Source organism: Loxodonta africana, chromosome 6 (assembly GCF_030014295.1).
Source record: "Loxodonta africana isolate mLoxAfr1 chromosome 6, mLoxAfr1.hap2, whole genome shotgun sequence".
Taxonomy (NCBI): Eukaryota; Metazoa; Chordata; class Mammalia; order Proboscidea; family Elephantidae; genus Loxodonta; species Loxodonta africana.
In genome coordinates this window covers 48,916,592-48,940,981 of record NC_087347.1, presented here as the reverse complement: position 1 = coordinate 48,940,981, position 24,390 = coordinate 48,916,592, and the positions used below count along the sequence as shown (strand labels likewise).

The 24,390-nt window shown below is 37.3% G+C and overlaps 1 protein-coding gene across 2 annotated transcripts in view; it reads left to right on the top strand.

Moving 5' to 3' along the window:
- The window catches only part of LOC100665006 (10 kDa heat shock protein, mitochondrial), a 66,013-nt gene extending 45,528 nt beyond the window's left edge, over positions 1-20,485 (top strand). Inside the window, exons 4-8 of one of the 2 annotated variants that reach the window (XM_003406152.4) lie at positions 1,141-1,183; positions 2,835-2,921; positions 8,998-9,077; positions 10,164-10,275; positions 10,388-20,485. In XM_003406152.4, the coding sequence (XP_003406200.1) occupies positions 1,141-1,183; positions 2,835-2,921; positions 8,998-9,077; positions 10,164-10,275; positions 10,388-10,519 (454 nt within the window). In that variant the 3' untranslated portion in view covers positions 10,520-20,485. The remainder of the gene's footprint in view (positions 1-1,140; positions 1,184-2,834; positions 2,922-8,997; positions 9,078-10,163; positions 10,276-10,387) is intronic. The other variant, XM_010602605.3, reaches the window with a different exon arrangement.
- Positions 20,486-24,390: the final 3,905 nt, after the last annotated feature.

Genomic DNA, 24,390 nt, shown 5'->3' with positions numbered 1-24,390 from the left:
GGCTTTATAATTCTCAGGTTTGGCAATTTTAAGAAAGGTGGTATATCATGGAAAAATGCATAAGATGTATTAAGTGACAAAAGCAAGTTACACAGTTGTGTGTGATAAGATCCCATTGTTGATAAACAGTATATTTTAATCTGCGCATAGAAAAACAAATTTGTGTGGAAGCAATAGTTATCTTTGGGAAGGAGGTGGTGAGATTATTTTCTACATTATAACTTTGGTGATATTTGAATTTTTTTTTTTAAATTAACTTTTATTAAGCTTCAAGGGAACGTTTACAAATCCAATCAGTCTGTCACATATAAGTTTACATACATCTTACTCCGTACTCCCACCTGCTCTTCCCCTATTGAGTCAGCCCTTTCAGTCTCTCCTTTCGTGACAATTTTGCTAGCTTCCGTCTCTCTCTATCCTCCCATCCCCCCTCCAGACAAGAGCTGCCAACACACTCTCAAGTGTCGACCTGATATAATTAGCTCACTCTTCATCAGCCATATTTGAATTTTTATAAGCAACATGTTTTATAATCAAAACACAACTTGGAGAATGAGTATAAGAACTTCTGTTCTCTTTTCTCTATATTTGTGTGTGTGTGTGTGTGTCTGTATTCTTTCTTACATAACTGGAATCATACTGTGACTGTGGATATATATATCTTCTGTATGTTTACATATACTGACATTTTACTACTCCCCAATTGTTAATCATTCAGAATGTTTCCAAATTTTTCTTGTGTGTATATATAAAAAATTTCAGTGAACGCTTTTGTACATATATCTGCATGCAGTTCTGATTATTTTATTAGGATAGATTCTCAGGAGAATGACTCAAGAGTATATACTTCCTAAGGGTCTTGGTAAATGTTTCCAAATTATTCCCCTAAAAATTGTACCACTTTCCAGTGTATAAGAGTAATTGATGCGTGGAATCCTGGTTTTGAATATTATCAGGGTTGATGGTTTTTGTTTTTTTATCCTGTAAGTCTTTGGAAGAAATGTGTCATGTAAATGCAGGTGGCTTTGATAATGGTGATGAGAAAGGAAGGATGGTACTGACATGATTCTCTTTTTACAGTTATATTCTAAAAATAACTCTGGAGAATATGATTTTTCATTTATGTATTTGCATTTTTAGGCAGTTCTGTCTTGAGCTAAACGGACTTGCTGTCAAACTTCAGGTAATATTTTGTTTAAATTAAAGCTATAATTGAAAGTTCTGTTGTTTTTTTCTGTTTTTGTGCCTTAATGTCCTACAAAGACTTAACCAAAATATATAATTATTTTCTTTTACAATTTCACATGGAAATTTAGTACCAAATGACAAACTTTTTCATTATTATTTTACATATTAAGAAACATAATTTTTTTTTTTTTTTAATTTATAGAAATAATTTTACTTTTTTTTTGTAGTTCCTGAGATTTTTCTGCTATGTATTACAGGACCAATGGGGTATATTTATGGCTTTTTTTTTTTTTTATTAACTTTTATTGAGCTTCAAGTGAACGTTTACAAATCAAGTCAGTCTGTCACATATAAGTTTATATACATCTTACTCCGTACTCCCACTTGCTCTCCCCCTAATGAGTCAGCCCTTCCAGTCTCTCCTTTCGTGACAATTTTGCCAGCTTCCAACTCTCTCTATCCTCCCATCCCCCCTCCAGACAGGAGATGCCAACACAGTCTCAAGTGTCCACCTGATATAATTAGCTCACTCTTCATCAGCATTTCTCTCCTACGCACTGTCCAGTCCCTTTCATGTCTGATGAGTTGTCTTCGGGGATGATTTCTGTCCTGTGCCAACAGAAGGTGTGGGGACAATGACCGCCGGGATTCCTCTAGTCTCAGTCAGACCATTAAGTATAGTCTTTTTATGAGAATTTGGGGTCTGCATCCCACTGATCTCCTGCTCCCTCAGGGGTTCTCTGTTGTGCTCCCTGTCAGGGCAGTCATCGATTGTGGCCGGGCACCGACTAGTTCTTCTGGTCTCAGGATGATGTAGGTCTCTGGTTCATGTGGCCCTTTCTGTCTCTTGGACTCTTAGTTGTCGTGTGACCTTGGTGTTCTTCATTCTCCTTTGCTCCAGATGGGTTGGGACCAATTGATGCATCTTAGATGGCCGCTTGTTAGCATTTAAGACCCCCGACGCCACATTTCAAAGTGGGATGCAGAATGTTTTCATAATAGAATTATTTTGCCAATTGACTTAGAAGTCCCCTCAAACCACGGTTCCCAAACCCCCGCCCTTGCTCCGCTGACCTTTGAAGCATTCATTTTATCCCGGAAACTTCTTTGCTTTTGGTCCAGTCCAATTGATCTGACCTTCCATGTATTGAGTGTTGTCCTTCCCTTCACCTAAAGCAGTTCTTATCTACTGATTAATCAATAAAAAACCCTCTCCCTCCCTCCCTTCCTCCCCCCCTCGTAACCACAAAAGTATGTGTTCTTCTCAGTTTATACTATTTCTCAAGATCTTATAATAGTGGTCTTATACAATATTTGTCCTTTTGCCTCTGACTGATTTCACTCAGCATAATGCCTTCCAGGTTCCTCCATGTTATGAAATGTTTCACAGATTCGTCACTGTTCTTTATCGATGCGTAGTATTCCATTGTGTGAATATACCACAATTTATTTACCCATTCATCCATTGATGGACACCTTGGTTGCTTCCAGCTTTTTGCTATTCTAACCAGAGCGGCAATAAACATGGGTGTGCATATATCTGTTTGTGTGAAAGCTTTTGTTTCTCTAGGGTATATTCTGAGGAGTGGGATTTCTGGGTTGTATGGTAGTTCTATTTCTAACTAAAACATAATTATTTTTAACAGAGTGAGTGCCATCCAGATACATGTACTCAGATGACAGCAACTGAACAATGGATTTTTCTTTGTGCAGCTCATAAAACTCCAAAAGAGGTGAGGATTTATGAAATAATAGAATGAGTAATAAAATCACTGTATCCTAAATCTCTTCAAGACAACGGTAGACAAGTTTTAGACTTTTTAGCTGACTTTTTTTTTGACATTTGGATTAGAGTTTGTTGCTGCAAAGTTATTGCCAAAGTGATATTTTAGGAATTCTTATGACTAGCATAATTTTTCATAATTGGCTTTTGCATGGGCTAGAACTCACTTTATGATTCACTGGCTGTCACAGGATAACATCTATCACATCTTGATGTTATCTACGGTGCAATGGGTAAAGATACCTGTTTAGACTTTGGTTCAGTTGTGATTTCTTTTGATAGGAAGAACTATTGGTGATTACTAAAAAAAAAAACTAGTAGATGCTTAATCTTTTGAGTAGAAATGTTACTCTTGAGCTTTTAAGTTTCACAGGTCAATATTTTTCTCCATATTTCTTACCTTTTTATTGCAAGCCACCATAATGATTGTCCTCTCTATGTTGGTTCCACATTGAAGAAGTTATTCATGTTTTTCTCCTCATTTAGTTTTTATTAAGGTGAAAGCATAGATAGCAGTAATCGTTTATACAACTTTTTTCATCTTTTGAATAATTTCTTTATATCATCTGACAAAAATCATCTGATACCCTGTACATATTCAGTTTTCCTTAGTTGTCTCAAAAATGTCCTTTATGATTCTTGGAATTTCTCTTAATCTGCATTCTCTTTTAATCTGGAGTAGTCTCCTTTTACTTGACATGGACTCATTGAAGATACTGGGCCAGTTCTGTAGAATTGTAGACCTTCAGATGGCCATTATATTGACAGACTTCTAAGGCTTAAAGACAAGTGACTCTTTAGTTGCAAAGTCACTATCTGGTGTTCTTTTGATTGAAAAAAGGTGGAGTATTCAAAATAAGGAGTATTTGGTATTTGTCTAAGTGAGTAGTACTGATTTGGTAGTCTGGTTTCATTCAGGGTGTTACTTTTTTTTATAAAAATAAGTTGAAGCAGTATTATATATCAGGCTACATCTGGGAAAACCTACGTACCAGTTTCATTGAAAATTCTCTAAACTTGGCTAAATACTACAGTGAAATGATGTAACAATTACAAATAGGAAGCTTAATCAAGAAGGCTAGTTTTGTTTTGGCAAATTTTAAAGATGCATCATTCTCACTTTAGAGTAGAAATGCTATGCAGTTAGTGATGTAACATGAGACTTATTTATACCGCCATTGTCACATCCAATTTTTTTCCTTGATTAATACTAAATGGTAAGATGGGATAATCGTTAGCATTTAAGACCATTAAACAATGAGTCTTAAAATTGCAGTTTTGCTTGCTGAGGTTCAGCTCCTTTGACTTGGTCATGTGTCAAGAGAGGATGATAGCAGAATTTCCAAATAGTTGTTACATGCAGTGAGGATAGTGTAAAAATACAAATAGAAGAAAAACTTGAAAGGATGCTTTTTTTTTTAAACTCTCTTAGAATAATAGTACATAGTCAAGAAACTATAGGAAATGACAGACTAGTAACTAAAAAGATTGCTCTTAGTGATTAAAAGTACTGGGCAGATTTTGAAGTGGAAGAGGCAGGGTACTCAGTACCTGTAATGATTCATTCAGTGCCCTTGAGAACTAAAGAGAGGTATCTCAGCAAATAAGGCTGATGGTAAAAATAGCGATTATAGGTGACAAAGGCTGTAACTTAAAAGCCTTTTCCATTGTTGTAGGGGAAAAAACATCTCCAAGTTTAGTAAAGCAAAAAGACAGTTTTATTCAGCCTATATTTAAAAGGACAAAAGTTGAGAAGCGGACGAAGGATGTTGCCAGAGCTATGTCTGCCTGAGTCCAAGGAAGGTTACAGAGCCATCAGTATATATTAATGTTACAAATGGGCAAACCATCGAAAGCTTCATCTTTTCACAGATTGGCTAGAAACTGTCATCCTACATTTCGAATTGTCTGTCTTCAGGATCACTGGTACAGGTTTCAGTAAGGACAGTCAGGAGGGTCTTCATTGGTCCAGCAAATTTCTGTTCACTAAATTTTAATAGAAAAAGATAAGAGTGGAAAGTCTTTGTGTTCTGGCTTATGTGAAAGTTTTCTAAAAGATATTTTCTAAGATGATCCTATCTATTATCTTTATACCTCGGGGCCTAGTCAGTGTGTCCTTGTGAGTCCAGCTCCAGCTGGGTTACCTTCTCTGTGTTCAAGGACAGGGAATAATGACTCCAATATTATTTCCTAAATCACCATTAAGCCCTTTGTAATCACTCTCAGTAGGATTATAATTATATATTTAGAAAAATGAACTTTTTGTAAAGTATATGAATATTTTCACATAACTACATACTATTTTGTAACCTATGTTTTGCCAACTTTTTTTGCTGTTACACTTGGTGCTGAGCAGGAATAGTTACCCCAAAATGGATTGGAGTGGTGGGGAGGCAGCTAAAACAAGGTAGAACTCCCTGCCAACTGTGGAAAAAATCCAGAAACCAGTTAAAGGTTTAATGTTATGATGACTGATAATGGCAGCCATAAGCCGCATGTGGCTGTGGAGTACTTGAAGTGTGTGGGTAGTCCAAATTGAGATGTACTGTAAATGTAAAATACATACTGGATTTTGAAGGCTTAGTACAAAAAAAGAATGTAACATATTTCATCGAAGGAAAACTGGGTATCTATATGCAAAAGAGTGAAGTTGGACCCCTAACTCACACCATATAAAATGAACTCAAAGTGAATCAAGGACCACAATATGAGAGCTAAAATTCTAAGAAGAAAACATAGGTGCAAATCTTTATGACCTTGGATTAGGCAGTGGTTTCTTGATTGTGACACCAAAAGCACAAGCAACAAAATAAAATATAGAAGATAAATTGGACTTCGTCAAAATTACGAAGTTTTATGCTTCAACAGACACTATCAAGAAAATGAAAAGAGAGCGCACAGAAGGGAAAAAATATTTGCAAATCATATATCTGATAAGGGTTTAGTATCCAGAATAGATAAAGAACTGTTATGACTCAACAATAAAAGACAGATAACCCAGTTAAAAACTGGGTAAAGGATCTGAATAGATATTTCTGCAGAGAAGATACATAAATGGCCAATAAGCACATGAAAAGATGTTCAGCATCTTTAGTCATTAGAGAAATGTAAATTGAAACCACAATGAGATACTGCTTCACACTTTTAGAATGGCTAAAATATAAGAATCAGACAGTAACAAACGTTAGCAAGGATGTGGAGAAATTGGAACCCTTGTACGTTGGTGGTGGTATTGTAAAATGCTGCAGGCCTTTTGGAGAACAGGTTGGCAAATCCTCAAAATTATAAACGAAGTTACCATGTGAATCAGCAATTCCACTCCTAGGTGTGTGCCAAAGAGAAATGAAAACATGTTCACACCAAAAATTTGTGCACTAATATTCATAGTAGCATATTCATAACAGCCAAAGAATGGAAGCAATCAAATGTCCATCAGCTGATGAGTGGCTAAACAAAATGCGGTATATCCCTACCATGGAGTATTACTCGGTCATAAAAAGGAACGAAGCAATGATTTATGTTGCAACGTGGATAAATCTTGAAAATATTGTTAAGTGATGGATGCCAGACACACACACACACACAAAAAAAGCCACTGCCATTGAGTCAATTTCGACTCATAGCAACCCAATAGGACAGAGTAGAACGGCCCATACGGTTTCCAAGAAGCACCTGGTGGATTTGAACTGCTGAGCTTTTGGTTAGCAGCTGTAGCTCTTAACCACTCTACCACCAGGGTTTCAAAAGGTCACATGTTATATAATTACATTTTTATGAAATATCCAGAATTGGCAAATCCAGAGACAGGAAGTAGGATTAATGGTTGCTTAGGGCTGGGGAGAGGTGGGATTGGGAAGTGACTGCTAATGAGTACAGGGTTTCTTTTAGGGGTGAAGAAAATGTTCTAGAATTTGATAGAGGTAATGGTGTACAACTTGATGAATATACTAAAAACTACTGAATTGTATACTTCAAAAGGGTAAATTTTATATGTGAGTTATGTCTTAAAGTATCTCATTGATCATTTTATATCAATTACATGTTGAAATGATAATATTTTGGACATATTGGGCCAAATAAAATACATCATAAAAATTAATTTTACCTGTTTCTTTGTACTATTTTGATGTGGCTACTAGAAAATTTTAAATTCCATGTGTGGTTTGTATTATATTATGTCTAGCACTGATTTAATGATTGTAAACTGTTCTGTGGTACACTCAAATGACCAGTGTGAGGACCACAATGACACAGGATTATTTGTTTTTGACCAAATCACCTGTAATCATACGTCTGGAGAAAGATAATTTTTTTTTCCAGTAAACTCTGCTCCTAATACTGTTCTAGGCAATAAATACACTAAATGTAAATTCCTGTGGATTTATAGTTAGAAGAATACATTTTTTTATTGTTTAGAAAAATCTTCATGTATTTGTCATGCACATTTTTTTTTTCTTATACTAAGCCAGGACCCCTGGTGGAGTGGTGGTTAAGAGCTCGCTTGGCTCCTAACCAAAAGGTTAGCAATTCAAGTCCACCAGCCACTCCTTGGAAACCCTGTGGGGCAGTTCTACTCTGTCCTGTAGGGTTGCTATGAGTTGGAATCTACTCGACCGCAGCGGGTTTGGTTTTTTTTTAAAATATTAAGTCATATATTTAAGTGGTTATTATTTTGCATTTCTGAACACCAACTTCAGTCTCAATCCTTGAAAAATAATCTAATTTCTGGGTAGAGCTAGAGTCATTGTTATTCCTTTCTGTAGTCGCCCCCCCCCACTTCATTCCCAATTCTTTCTCTTGATGCTCCTCCCTATTTACCCTTGGAAACCCTGGTGGCTTAGTGGTTAAGTGCTATGGCTGCTAACCTAAAGGTCAGCAGTTTGAATCCACCAGGCACTTCTTGGAAACTATGGGGCAGTTGTACCCTGTCCTATAGTGTTGCTACGTGTCAGAATCAACTTGAGGGCAACGGGTTTATCTACCCTTAGGAGGACAGGGTGAGGCTGGGAGAATTACTTCACAGCTTTTTTTTTCCTTTAGTAGGTTTACTGATTTACTATGAGACAGTAGGTTTGTTTCTGATTCATGAAATAGAATAAGATAGGTTTATTAAAATGTAAAGACACTTAGCGTTTCATGTTAAAATTTAAAAGTGGTTCAAGGTGGAAAATTCTTTAGAGAGATGCTAGATTGGAAATAGAGTGCCAGAGACGTTTTTTCTAGGGTGTAACAAGGCAGTGATCCTTGGAACTATCTGTGAAAAGAAGGCTTCTGGGCAGCTTGGTAAAGTATAAGTCAGTAGACCAGGAATTAGCATATCTGGGTTATAGTTTTGAGTCTTTCCTGGCTGTATGATCTTGGTTAAGTCATTGAGCATTCTAAGCCTCAGATTCCTCATTTGTAAAGCCAGAGAATTGGATTAGATAATTAGGTGTTCTTTCCGGCTCTAAACATTGTTTTCTTCTAGGTACAACATTAGGATTGAGAAAATGGGAGACTGGGTCATGTATCTGGTGGAAACCTGACAGTATAGTTCATGGGGATAATAAAGCCTTATTTATTGGTATAATGCAGGTATTCCCCGATTTATGATGTATTCGAGTTATGGCAAACCACACTTAACAACCGTCCTTTTGCTTTTTGTGTATGTGCATTTTATCATTAGTAATCTGTACTGTGTACAGTGTTGCAGCACATAATTTGCTGATATCATTCTCAGGTGTTCAATATTATGATTAATTAAGATAGTGATAATAAAAGGCAATAATAATGAAAACTGAAAAAAAAATGAGGTATTTGACTAATGTCAGAACTGACTTACAATGGAGTTGTCATAATGGAACCCCATCGTAAGTTGAGGACTACCTATATTGCATTTTATATTCTCTCTAAAATTGTATAGTCTCTCTCAAATTTTCCTAGAATATGCTCAGGTCTTTGGAATAAGATACCCATGTAACAAATATACCTAATCTAAGAGGTAGGGCTCTTTGGTAATAACATATTTATATCCTTTCTTTTTATAGTGTCCTGCTATAGACTACACTAGGCACACGCTTGATGGTGCTGCCTGTCTTCTGAATAGCAATAAATATTTTCCCAGCAGGTAAACACAACTTAAATGTGGTATAAAACATTTTGGATTTAATTTAAAAGGCCGGTGTTTTAAAACTAAAATTAGGTTGCTGACTAATGTGTTGTATTCTTTAAAAAAATTTTTTTTTTGCTGTTGTATATTTGACTCAGAAATTACTTAAGTTTTGAAATTAGAGTCATGGTTAACTAAAGGCAGCAGGATTTGGCTTTCAAGGCTTAGAGACGCTTTTCATTAAGGCTAGTCCCAGCTGCTGTCCCTCATTCTCGAAGACTCTTCTTCTCATGCCTTAGGGTTACCCAGTGAATCTCTGGTAGTCAGTCCCTCCTTACATAGCATGCCTAAAGAGTAGACTTTCCTCAGCGGAACTGCTTGGTTTTGAAGAATTCCTTAGCTGTGCCTGCGGATTTTGAAGATCTACAAAGAAACCTGTGTACACTATACTGTGTCATCGTTGAGGTCTCGAAGAACAGTCCAGGACCCTAGTTTATTTCGTTTAGATATTTGGTACCAGGTGGATGGATTTGGAGATGTATTTTCTGAAATAAAATTAGCTCCAAAGAGCTCGTACGAAATACATGTTTTAAAAAAAAAATACTGATTTGCTTCAATATCCTGTGTGCCTTAAAAAAAAAAGAATACTAGAAATACGAAATTTTTATTTAAAAAAAAAAAGGAAACACAATAACCCAGTTCTGTAGAATAAAACAACAATTCAGTAGTTTTATTCACTGTTTCCAACTTGACAGCAGTGGGTTAGTGACAAAGTATTAATGTCTTAAGTGTATCTTTTGTTAAGTTTTGAATTGTCAGATTCATTTTAATATAATAACACTGCATTAAACTTTAACAGAGTTTCAAAACTATAATAGTGTATCTAATTTAGGGAGTGTGGTTAGGTAGAAAGAGCACTGGCCCAGGAGTGAAGAACTGGGATTCCAATCCTGCCCCTGCCACTTACAGGCACTGTGACCTTGGGCTAGTCACATATTTTCCTTAGGTTTTAATTTCTGCTTTTGTGAAATGAGAAGATTGGACTGTATTGTTCCTAAGATCATCTCCAGCTCTGTGAATCTATTTTTTCTTTTCCATTTATAGGGTTAGCATAAAAGAGTCATCTGTAGCAAAACTAGGATCAGTGTGCCGTAGGATTTATAGAATATTTTCACATGCTTATTTTCATCACCGGCAGATATTTGATGAATATGAAGTAAGTATATTTCTCTATTTACCCTGATGCATTCTCATCAGAATGACAATAATATATTTTGATATTATTCATTGTTTTGGTTTGAGATAATAACACTTTTTTTTCTCTACAGAATGAGACATTTTTGTGTCATCGGTTTACTAAATTTGTGATGAAATATAATTTGATGTCCAAGGATAACCTGATTGTACCAATTTTAGAAGACGAAGTACAGAATTCAGTTTCTGGAGAAAGTGAAGCTTGAAAGGAATCACAGGAAAATGTACTGGACACATAATTAACATTAATTATGTACTGTATATATATCATTTTAGACACATCAATCATGTATCCATATTATAGCTTCTTTGTTTAGTATAGGTTTTTGTATGCTGTGTGTTGCCTTTTAAAATGGGAAATACTTTTTAAGTTATTCATGAGCTGTGTATTCACTGGTGTGGCACTCATGGTTTTTAAATAAGATTAGTATTATCTGTTTATAATGCCTGTTAATAAAAGGATTTACAGTTTGGTAAAATTGCTGCTAAACAATCATTGGATCACAATCCTTATCAGATAAACCCATCTATAAAAGATGAGTGAGCTTGAGGTTTCGCACAAGCCATTTACTAAAGAAGTAGTAACATTTCCTTTGGTTTCACCCTAGTTTAGATATCCTAGAAAATTCCGTAGTACATACATAGTTCAGTCTTAACCGTTAATTTTTCAGAAATGACAAAAATATTTTAAAGTTCTGTTTATATTTTTTGATATGCATATATGATTGTGTATATCCAAATATTAAAATGCAAATGAAATCGTAGTTAAATAATCTTAATATGCTACATAAAGCATATTCTTGGCCAGCATAATTGGAAAGGATTTACCTTTCTTCAGTAGTGGACTGTTACATAAAAGATGATGATAAGGGACATAGATGATGTTCTTACCAAAAAACCCACCTGGCCCGCCCCTTCTCCTCAACTCCCTTAACCCTCTTCCTGAACTGCATTAGCTTAGAAGCTCTTCACCAAACTGTTATTTAGTGGTGGCTTATACATATTTATGTTTGTATTAATTGCTTACAGATTATACCTCATTTTAGCAATTACAGTACACTACAAGAAAAATGTATTGACACAGGCTTTTACCTTTGTTTCGCTTGATTGTTCTAACTACTTGGAAAACAGTCTTTAAGATAGTTTAACTCCTCCTGTTAGTAATATTAATCTTTTCATCTATCTGGGCAGCATTTATATAGAGTGGAAAAACTATTGTAGTATTTATTTTGTATCCCCTGCCCACGATTTGTGTTTGAATTATATGCACATTTTTGTGTCCTCAGTGATTTGCAGTAATTCATAGGTTCCAAGTGTATTGATGAATGGTCATATATTTTTTGGACTTTGTTAAAATTCAGTGTCTTCAGAAGGATTCAACTGCAGATTTAACAATCTAATTATTGAATGCAGTTTTTAACAAAGCACTGGAGGTCTTATTGCCAAATTGATTTTAACGAGGTACTAAGAATGAAAAAATTGTACATATAGTGAAGAAAATATTGAAATCCATCTCTTGAACGGATTTAACAGACGTGGGAAACTTTCATTTAAAATGGTAATGTTGAAATGAAGATGAAATGTATTCATCTTCATTTTTTTTTCCAAATTTGAGGAAATAATTTATGCAATATTATGAGACAAGTGTGTACAGCAAAAATGTGGGAAGTAGCATACGGGGAGTGTATATAGAGTTTATGCCTTTCCAAGCCTGCCTGTGTATTTGGCTTTGAGCAGTGCTGTCCCAGAATACAGTCATTATTGAGTCCCAATCCACAGCTATCTTCTAAGAAGTTTTATGTTCACAGTGAAAGAGTGTTGATTTTGAAATGATGCATTTATAAGCCAATGGGATAGTAATTTTTAAATGCACTTGCTAAATATTGAGAGACTAAATTACTAAGTTAATAAATTATATATGGCAATGGAGCTGCTTGCTCCAGGTGTCTCACAGTGAATTTCTATTGCTTGACTATTGATGAAGATTTGAACTAAGGCAGGGACTAGGGTTGGTGATCTAGCTTAGTATTTTGAAACACATTTTGAATAATATGGCTTGGTGTTAATGGGGAAATAAAATATGATTTTTTTGTCCTACTCATTCCATCTACCCTATACTGTATGTTTGGAATTGATCATAAAAAAAATTCCCCAAAAGAAAACATCACTTTGTAGTCTTGCTTTTGTGTTCATATTGACATCTCATTCATGTTTATTACACTGAGGTTGATTCATTATACTAGGTAAGACTTAAATGAAACAGTTGCTGTCTTTCCTTAATGCTGTTTACAGAATTTTGAAAATGTATCTGCACGTACCTAAGAGGTATTACATAAATTAGTGAGCCTGGAAAACCATTGATTTATAAAGTAGGTGTTCTAAAAAGGGGAAATATGATAGAGAAGTTAGGCTCTACTTTTGTTGGCTGAAATTATCCTCTATAAATCCGAAAGTTAAAATTAATTATTTTCTTTCCATAAAATTATTTTGACCACAGAGTCAACTCTTTTATCATATCAGGGAAATGGCTAACTTTTGCTAATTTATGTTTCCATAAGTAACTGTAGTTCTTTTTTGTATATAGATTTTGTTTACTCTGACTTGAAATGTTAGTTTGCATTTCTGCATCAGTTTTTCAGTTAAATTCTTAATGACTTAACAGTTTTTAATATCAGAATAAAATTAAAAAAGTCATGGTTACATTGTAGTAAGGCCTGTGTCATGGTTACAGATACATTTACCGACTGACTCTAATAGAAGAACCAATTATTTTTTCCCTTGGATACTTTGTCCTACTCTGTATATGATGACTTCCCCCCCCCCAAAGGGCTTCCTATAATTTAATTAGAGCAGTTAAATTCTAAATTTTATGTAATTTATTTTGTGAATACATCTTGAATGTGCTAAAGGTTTCTTAGTGTAGTTCTGCCATGCTATGATACTGTTTTTGTGGAAATAGTTAATTTCTTGAATGCAACTAATTAGTAACTAAGCAAGACAGTACGGATGTATTGGTACAACATATGCAGCAGTTTCAGATGATCAAAACATGAAAACCCATTGCCTCCGAGTCAGTTCCGACTCATAGCAACATTACAGGACAGTGTAGACCTGCCCCATAGCATAGGGTTTCCAAGGCTGTAATCTTCACAGAAGCAGACTGCTACATCTCCTGCAGAGTGGCTGGTGGGTTCAAACTGCCAAGCTTTTGGCTAGCAGCCCAGTGCTTAACCACTGCGACACCAGGGCTCCTTCCATGCATGATTAGTAGGTTATATTATAAAATCAAAACTACCAAGTGAATCCACTGGAGAGAGTTGTACCACCCATCTAACAAATGAGGAGTGTCACTCTTAAAATTGGGGATGCCTGGGTAGGTTATGTGGGGCTGGGAATCTAAAGTACTCCATTTGTGTGATTTTTCTGCTGTTTCTTTTTGTAGCACAAAAAACTTCATATCAAGTATGAGAAACATAATTAAGCAAAGAGAATAGTAAATTTTCATAATCACCTAGATTTCTAAAATGATATGTCAGTTATGTTTCTAATATTAATTTCAGGATTAATTGTGATGTTGACATTCAAAACTAGTAAGATATTGATTCAGTTTTTAGTGAAATCAGGATTTTATCCTCATCTGGGTTTCTGATACAGACCTTGGTAGGGGCAGTTTATAATTCCACAAAGAGTGTGTTTACCACTTCATTTCTGGTGGGAAGACCACATATGAGCCACCTGTATTTTATATAACAATTAGAAATCTTCACTTAAAAATTATAGTTTATGTTACAGATCATAGGATCATCTCTGCCTTTTTTGATGCAATATCAAAAGAACATGCTCTTTCAATGTGATTATTTTATGTAGAAGAATTTTTTATATCTCTTCAGGTATTTGCTGATTTTTAAATACTTTTTTTCTTAGTGTCTGGAAGAGAATGCTAGTTGTTTTTTAAAAAATGCTTTATTCCTTATTCTGAAAGTAACAGGTTAAATCAAGTAGGAATGATAGGATTCTGTCCTTGTACTTTCTCCTCACCTCCGTTAGAGATGTGTTGAAGGGAGTAGCCAGAGGAATAAGAAGACCCCAGATGTGAGGAAATCGGTATACACATTCTACACTAGTGAAGGAGATACCCTCCTCACCCAGTTCCCCTCACTGAATAGGAACCCTTTGAATTTTGTGAGTAAATCCCTACTTGTTTGTTGTTAGGTGCTGTGGAATCAGTTCCAACTCACAGCAGACTTATTACAACAGAATGAAACTCTGCCTGGTCCCGCACCGCCCTCACAATCGCTATGCTGGAGCCCATTGTTGCTGCCACTGTGTTAGTCCATCTCTTTGAGGGTCTTTCACTTTTTCACTGATCCTCTGCTTTACCAAGCATGATGGCCTTCTCTAGGGACTGATCCCTCTTGATAACATGTCCAAAGTATGTGTGAGATGAAGTCTCACCATCCTTGCCTCTAAGGAACATTCTGGTAGTACTTCTTCCAAGACAGATTTGTTCATTCTGGCAGTCCATGGTATATTCAACATTCTACGCATTCATTCTTCTTTGATCTTCCTTATTCATTGTCCAGCTTTCGTATGTATATGAGGCAATTGAAAATACCATGGCTTGGGCCAGGGGCACATTAGTCCTACCCTAAAAAAAAAAAAAAGTCATCATGTTTTTAAAACTATTGTGTATAATAAGAGAAATGCTTGCCTTGATTTGAGTAATGTATTAAACCCTTTTGAATATTTGGTGCTTTTGGTTTTAAATGTGTTTTGACAAATGGAGATCTTGGCCCTCTCCCCACCCAGCATTCTGCTTGTTGAGATCCCATGTTAGTGACTGTATTCCTTTCCTATGGCTGTTGTAACAAATTACTACAAACAGTGGCTTAACAACACACATTTATTCTCTTGCAGTTCTGGGCCAAAAATCCAAAATCAATTTTAATAAAATCAAGGTATCTGTAGGGCTAGTTTTCTTCAGGAGGATCTAGGAGAGAATGTCCATTGCCTCTTCCAGTTACCAGCATTCCTTCAATCTCCATTCCTCCCATCTCTGCTTCTGTCATCACTGTGCCTTCTCTTCTCTTATATCTCCCCCTTCCTCTCTTACAAGGACACTTGTGATTGCATCTTTGGGCCCACCAGAGTAATCCAGGATACTCTCTTACCTCAAGATCCCTAACCATATCTGCAAAGTCCCTTTGCCATAAAAAGTAACATATTCATAGGCTACTTTAGGATTAGGAATTAGGATAGGGACATTTTAGGGGCCATTATTCTGCCTGCAATAGCAGTCCTCTCAAATTCATGCTGTTAATCTCAAAACTCCATGCTACTGATTTAATTTTTACTTTGATAGTGGTTGATCCTTTTTACTTCCTGTGTGCCGTGGTGCTTTTTATTTCCTACATAATGATGCACTTCTTTATGCCGCCCAATCACATGTGCTTCATTTAAGTCTTGGGTTGAAAAAGTGGAACTTGAGATCGTTCTCTGCAGATTACCATTTTCTACCTCATCCTTGAATTGATCTGTTGATAACTAAATTTTTGGTATGATTATCCAGCCAGTTAATGAATAATTCTGATAATTTTGTTCAGAGACCTGTTCAGAGTAGGAGAGATGAAAAAAAAATGGGGTGGAAGAATGTTTTCCATTCCCCCCCCCCCCGCTTTGTACATGAAAAAATAAAGGGAAAGTTGAAAACTATAGATTCCTGGAGGCAGTACAGATACCTGAATACAGCCTTATGCCTTTATGGCATCACTCTTGAATCACTTGAGTTTGCTTTATTTTGGGAACTAAACCTAAAGCAATAGTTGGCCCAACTGAAAGGGCTCAGTTGTGCTGTTATTTAGCAAGTCCTAAAGAGAGGGTAATAAAACATATTTAGGGCTGGAAAAAGAAACTTAGAGATCATTGAGTTGAGCTTCCCTCTTCTGTTCTCTTGTTTTACAAGTTGTAAAATAAACCCAACAACAATAATACCAAGACCACAGAAATTAAATGATTGTCCAGGATTCCCACAGTTAGATAGTGACAATGTTGAGGCCTCAACTTCAAATCTCTGAGAGATGTGAAAGTTAATACAGAGGAGATGAAGAAGAGTTCATCTGATGTGACCTGGGAAACTAGCATCCTTTCTATATGAATATGATTTCTTGATAGTATGAGTGCTATAAAGACACACCATGAGGAAATTTCAATTCTCAAAACATCCAAGTTGCATTTTAACCAGATCCTGTGATTCCAATGGTAAATGATGAGATTTTTCCAGTTGGACCCAAAAATGTTTATTGTAGCCAGGGTTTAACATTGCAGTCATTGTCTCAGTCCCTGGGAGTAGGTTAGCATTTGGGAGTTGTATGAAACCTTTTTAGCTATTAGAGTATTTGGGATATCAATGCATAGTACGCGACATAGTAGGGATTTTCAGAGACTTCCAAAAACTCTTGACTTAACTCCAGGGTGTATCTTGATCACTGCTGTGATTTTGGCTGATTATAAACAGCGCTTTCTCCTGCTTACGATTCTATATTAAAAATAGGCAAGTCATCAACTGGCTAAAATCCCATCTGCCCTTAGTTTTCACTAGCTAATTTACAAGTATGCCAGAAACTTCACGATGTACCCATTCTTCCCCAGGGCTTCCTATATAGCCTAGAACTAGCCTTGGGGATTTCTCAAGTTGGACCTAATGTCCTTTGAGTTAGAATTTCACACTGCAATAATTATCACTTTGAGTCTTGCCTTCTGTTTATGCATCAAGTGATTTAATGTATGAAATTTCACATCATCACTCTGAGAAAATTCAGTCTATGATAATCTAGGCCTAGATGAGTGAATAAACTGAGAAGTTACAAACCACTAATGCAGATAACATTTCAAGAATGGCTTCTCTTAAGACGTTTCCCTGATAAGAATACATTCGTATCTGTCTAGTTAGGTAAGTGAATGAAGCATTTTGAAGACTGTATTTATGATCTTGGAAATGAATCAGGAAATAAGTTTTAGATAAGCTTTGTAAACAGAGCACAGCTTCCTACAAGCTAAAAGTGAGACTACTGGGGAAGAAAGAAAACATGTTTGCGTAAATTATATAGGGCTGCCCTAATGAAATACCACTAAGTGAACGCTTTAAAGAGCAGGAATTTATTCCCTCACAGCTCTGGAGGCTGGAAGTCCCAGTTCAGGGTGTCAGCTCTAGTGGAAGGTCCTTCTTTGTCTCTTTCAGCCTCTAGTAGCTGCTGGCAATCCTTAGCATTCCTGAGTTTGTAGATGCATCTGCCTCCATCCTCCCATGGCCTCTCCCACTGTATGTCTGTCTCTCTGTGTCTGTACTCCCCCTTATAAGATACCACATGAGAGATTAAGGAGCTCTGGTGGTGCCACAGTTAAGCACTTGGCTGCTAAACAAAAAGTTGGCAGTTTGAACCCACCCAGCAGCTCTGCAGGAGAAAGACCTGGCCATCTGCTCCTGTAAAGATTTCAGTCTAGAAAACCCTATGGGGCAATTCCGCTCTGCCACGTGGGATCAGTATGAGTCCAAATGGACTCTACAACACCTACAACAACAGAAGAGATTAAATATAGTACAAGTTCTGTGACCTCGTTAACATAACATAAAAAAACCCCTGTTTGCAAACAGAATCACGTTCACAGGTACAGGGGTTAGGGCTTATATATATTTTGGGGGGACACAATTCAATCCATAATAACGTTTGTGACTTCAAAAGCAAAGGAATTGGTTACGAAAAAGTGCATTTGCAAGTATGGGCTTTCAATTTCTCCCAAGTAACTTTGGAATATCTTGCAATTTATACTTTTTCAATTCTATATTTTATTGTTACTTTGTGAAAATTCTGTGTCTATAAAGTATTTTCACTGAGTAGCATAAAAGTTGAGTTTATAATAATGGCTTATGTTAATGTCTATCATGGCTTGCTGGAGACAATAAATCTTGGCAACATCCTCTTTTTGTTTTAATTGTATGATTCCATTTATACGAAATGTCCTGAATAAGCAAATCCATAAAGACTAAAAGTATCTTGGTGGTTACCAGGGTCTGGGGTAGCCGGAAATGGGGACTGACAGCTAATGGGTACAGGGTTTCTTTTTGGGGGTGATGAAAATGTTCTGGGAATAGATAGTGGTGATGTTTACGCAAATTTGTGAATATACTAAAAACCACTGAATGGTTTTGAGTGCACTTTAGAAGGGTGAATTTTATGGTATATGAATTATATCTCAATTTTTAATATACAAAAGAAACATTGATGCCTGGTCTCTATTCCGAGCAATTCAATCCAAATACCTGGGGGTGAGGCTTGGGCATCTGAATGTTTTAAGGCTCTCTGGTGATTTAAAAAAAAAAAATTATTTTGTTGTTGTTGAGAATATACACAGCAGATCATACACCAGTTAAAGTTTCTACATGTACCATTTAGTGATACTGATTACATTCTTCAAGTTGTGCAACCTCTCTCACCCTGTAGTTCCGAGCTGTTCCTCCCCTATTAACACAAATTGACTGCCCCCTAAGGTTCTTAACTAATCTTTTGAGTTGCTGTTGTCAATTTGATCCCATACAGATAGATCTTAAAAGAGCATAATGTTCAAGACAGACTTTTTTTTTTTTTTAACTGATTAAACTATTGGTTGGCTTTAAGAAGAATTCAGGGAATATTTTTGGTTTAAGGTTTAAAGATTATCTTAGGACAATAGTTTCAGGGGTTCAACCTTCATGGCTCTAGGAAGTCTGAAGTCCATGAGAATCTGAAATTCTGCATTTTCCCCCTTTTGATCAGGATCCCTCCATGGACTCTTTGATCAAAAGGTTTGGTAAAGATAGCCAGAAACCATCCAATTCTTTTGGTCTCAACGCAAAGGAAACAGTTTCAACAACTTAAAACACCCTTTTTGCTTATTCACATTAACAAGAAGCTTTTTTCTTAGCCATATTCACAGCAACCCATCCATTTAGCAATCAATGAAGATTTCCCTTTAATACTGCATATATTTTTAGTTCCCTCTTTTTAACATGTTGATGTAGTTAAATATGTTCTTTTTATAACAGGACCTAAGTAACTCCAATGATTTGGAGGAATCAGGACAGGGATTTTTCAAGCATTGCTTAGGGCAGGGAAGACATAGTGTGGTACATGGCAAAATGAGCTTGTTCAAGGTTGGTAAGGCGGTTATGGAAGGAATGAATGGGGTTCCCTATTTCTAAATAGAATGCCAAATTTAGGGCAAAGGTGGAGACTTTGTTATTTTAATTAAATTCCAGCTCCCAGGTATAGAATGGAGAAATGACTGTGGAAAGAACCCATCAGTTTAGGATGGAAAGCTCAGATTTAGCAGGATAATCGCAAGTAGAATGTGACCATATTGATTTGTATCATTTCTAAGGCATTCGGAGAGACCACAGTCTGTGAAGTGGGGTATTAAGTGTCATGAAGAGGGCCTCTCAAGTGAGCCTTAGTGGCTGTTAAAGCCCTCCAAAACCTAGAGGTTACTTTCACTGTCAGCCTTCACACTCGACTGATGCGCAAGTGAAGATTCTAGGGCTTGTCAGTACCCTAGAGCTCATTATATACCAGTTGCTGACAAGTCGATGCTCTTTCATGGCAACCCCATGTGTGTCAGAGTAGAACTGTGCTCCAGAAAACAACGGCTAATTTTTTTGGAAGTAGGTTGCCAGGCCTTTCTTTGAGGCAACTCTGGGTGACTTGAACCTCCAACCTTTCAGTTAGCAGCCAAACGCTTAACTGTTTGCACCCCGCCCCCCGGCACTCCAGAGCTTATATACAAACTCAGAAATAAAAATCGTTACTCAAGTAGGATCAGAATGGAGCATGAAAAATGACCAAGATGGGTGGCCCGGAAATGAAGTGGTGACAGTGAAAGGGAGGCCATATGGAGGGCGACTGTCAGGGTACAATTCTCTTGATGCAAATGCTCTCTCCACCTACAGGAGAGTTTTCCATCTTTGTGAGTTCCCTATTGCCATCTCTCCTGATGCCCATGACACCTGATAACCTCAGGTCCTGACGTGGCCATCTGCTGCTCTGCTCGGCCTGAGAGCCCTGGCCCTGTGCTTTCCAACACCTTCACATCAGGTCTTTGAAGACCTTTGTGGGCACCAGGTTCCACCCCACATCATACCAAGTTTATGAAAGTGGAGCCCCATTTCACATTAAATATAATTTTTTATATTTAAAAACTACTAAGTTTGAAAGGCTTCTTGTAATTTTCCCTTTAGGAAGTGGGCTGTCACTGGTCGCAGTTTACAACTGGCTGTGATTCCTCATCAGTCATCACATGTTCTCTGGAATTCCTTTGAATTGAGAAAAGCTAATCTACAAATGATTTCCAGAGTTGATGGCCTTTTTATGAATAAAAGGAAATAATGTTGATATAACATTGCCGGGGGCCAGCCTCAGCAATGAACAGGGTTACCAGAGGAGGGGTAGAGTTCGGCGAAAAAGAATGAGAGGTAGTGTGTCTTATATTTTCATTTTGCAGAAAAAGAAGGCTTTTCTTTATTTTTTACATGGTCTTTTATATCATAAGCTTACAAAAGCATAACATCGCATGATCAATAAAGGGGCAGTACAAGATATAATCATAAACATCATTTCCCAGAGACATAATTTTCCAAGTGACACATAGTACAGTTCCGCATACACACAAGTACAATGAGTTTTTGTTTAATTGAAGAGAATATTTTGTTGATTTTTACCCAAAGTAACAATTGACTTCATACTGCTTTACACTTATGCTTAATCTTGCAATTCCTTCCACAGTTTTTATAATAATTAATCTTTTGCAAAACCATTGCCACATAGGCTTTGTCTATTTTGTCCAGGGTGGCCAAATTCTTGTAGTCCAGCCACTTTGGGTTACGTCATATTGTCCACGATTATGCCAAGGACAATTAGCCCAATCTCTATGCCCAAAGACCAGTCAAGCGCAGCAGTGAGCGGGGTAGACGAGAAGGTCGACCTGTAATTGGCTGAGAAATCGGCTGAGAGAACTCACTGCCTTTTGTTTTTCCACTTTTATGGGGTCATGTGTGGGTGCTGGTTTAATCACAAAAGGGCCTCGGTAAATACCAGGATTCCACCATCCTGTTTTTGTTTTTCATAGTCGAGCTATTCGCTTTCCCCCTAAGACAACTTCATGTTGATCCCCAGGTAATACACGGGCTGTCCCTACCCGGGATTTCACCAGGGGATTATGAGTAGGACGCCCCCCTCCAAAGGTCCCTAAATCTATAATGGAATTTTATGCTTATACATTCTGCTATACACAGGCTGAAAATGAAACAGAAACATAACACAGATGACAGAGATATTCCTGACTTTTCAGGAATTCTTTGATGTTTATGCTAGGGGCAGTGGGTGCAGAGGGGCCGCCCTTGTAGCCTGGCTCCTCCTGACTTTTCAGGAATTCTTCGATGTTTATGCTGGGGGCAGTGGGTGCAGAGAGGCCGCCCTTGCAGCCTGGCTCCTCCTGACTTTTCAGGAATTCTTCAATGTTTATGCTGGGGGCAGTGGGTGCAGAGGGGCCGCCCTTGCAGCCTGGCTCCCAGCATAACATGTTTATAGCTATCTAAACATTTCAATTTTTCAGTTTTCCTGTGTTAGCGCCAACGTATACTTTTTTCTAGAGCTCAAATCTTTTTTGGTGGGGGACCCTGAAAAGTTCCTAGCTCTTCATGTTTAAAATGACCTACTTATATAACACAAGCACACCCTATTACTAGAAGCTATATTTTACCACATACCATTTGCTCAGGAAAGTCTTCCCTGCCTTTCTTGAGCATGTTACGTTCTTCTGTTATATGCTTTCCTAGGACATAACTGCTTCTCTGTAAGAGCATTTCCACCCACTGAAATTGCATAATTATTTCTATAATTACTCATTTACTATCTTTCTCCCCTGCTAGATAACTGACTCCATAAGGGCAAGACTATAAATTTTTGTTAAACAGAAGAGTACATGAGAGAGTGAACTGATCGATCCTATCACAGGGAGTCTGCTTCAGGGTGAGGCCTTCGTCCCTGACAGGAGCCTGAGCATCAAAAATGAAAAAGCATTCTTTTTTTTAATAATTTTTATTGTGCTTTAAGTGAAAGTTTACAAATCAAGTCAGTCTCTCATACAAAAAGCGATATACACCCGTATACACCTTGCTACACACTCCCAATTACTCTCCCCCTAATGAGACAGCCCACTCTCTCCCTCCACTCTCTCTTTTTGTGTCCTTTTTGCCAGCTTCTAACCCTCTCCACCCTCTCATCTCCCCTCCAGGCAGGAGATGCCAACATAGTCTCAAGTGTCCACCTGATCCAAGAAGCTCACTCTCACCAGCATCCCTCTCCAACCCATTGTCCAGTCCAATCCATGTCTGAAGAGTTGGCTTCGGGAATGGTTCCTGTCCTGGGCCAACAGAAGGTCTGGGGGCCATGACCACCGGGGTCCTTCTAGTCTCAGTCAGACCATTAAGTCTGGTCTTATGAGAATTTGGGGTCTGCATCCCACTGCTCTCCTGCTACCTCAGGGGTTCTATGTTGCTTTCCCTATCAGGGCAGTCATCGGTTGTAGCCAGGCACCATCTAGTTCTTCTGGTCTCAGGATGATGTAGTCGCTGGTTCATGTGGTCGTTTCTGTCTCTTGGGCTCCTAATCACTTTGTGTCCTTGGTGTTCTTCATTTTCCTTTGAGCCAGGTGGGTTGAGACCAATTGATGCATCTTAGATGGCTGCTTGCTAGTGTTTAAGACCCCAGACGCCACTCTTCAAAGTGGGATGCAGAATGTTTTCTTAATAGATTTTATTATGCCAATTGACTTAGATGTCCCCTGAAACCATGGTCGCCAGACCCCTGCCCCTGCTACACTGGCCTTTGAAGCATTCAGTTTATTCAGGAAACTTCTTTGCTTTTGGTTTAGTCCAATTGTGCTGACCTCCCCTGTATTGTGTGGTGTCTTTCCCTTCAACTAAAGTAGTTCTTATCTACTATCTAATTTGTGAATACCCCTCTCCCACCCTCCCTCCCTCCCCACTCTCATAACCACAAAAGAATGTTTTCTTCTCAGCTTAAACTATTTCTCAAGTACTTATAATAGTGGTCTTATACAATATTTGTTCTTTTGGAACTGACTAATTTCACTCAGCATAATGCCTTCCAGGTTCCTCCATGTTATGAAATGTTTCACAGATTCCTCACTGTTGTTTATCGATGCGTAGTGTAAATACACCATAATTTATTTATTCATTCATCTGTTGATGGGCACCTTGGTTGCTTCCATCTTTTTGCTATTGTAAACAGTGCTGCAATAAACATGGATGTGCATATATCTGTTCGTGTAAAGGCTCTTATTTCTCTAGCATATATTCCAAGGAGTGGGATTGCTGGATCGTAGGGTAGTTCTACTTCTAACTTTTTAAGGAAGTGCCAAATGGATTTCCAAAGCGGTTGTACCATTTGACATTCCCACCAGCAGTGTAGAAGTGTTCCAATCTCTCCACAGCCTCTCCAACATTTATTCTTTTGTGTTTTTTGGATTAATGCCAGCCTTGTTGGAGTGAGATGAAATCTCATTCTGGTTTTGATCTGCATTTCTCTAATGGCTAATGATCGTGAACATTTCCTCATGTATCTGTTAGCTACCTGAATGTCTTCTGTAGTGAAGTGTCTATTCATATCTTTTGCCCATTTTTTAATTGGGTTATTTGTCTTTTTGCAGTTGAGTTTTTGCAGTATCATGTAGATTTTAGAGATAAGGTGCTGATCAGAAAGAAATGTCATAGCTGAAAACTTTTTCCCAGTCTGTAGGTAGTCTTTTTATTCTTTTGGTGAAGCCTTTGGATGAGCATAAGTGTTTGATTTTTAGGAGCTCCCAGTTATCTAGCTTTTCTTCTATGTTCTTTATAATGTTTCGTATACTGTTTAAGCTTATGTATTAGGGCTCCTAACGTTTTACCTATTTTTTTCTTCCATGATCATTATTGTTTTAGATTTTATATTTAGGTCTTTGATCCATTTTGAGTTAGTTTTTGTGCATG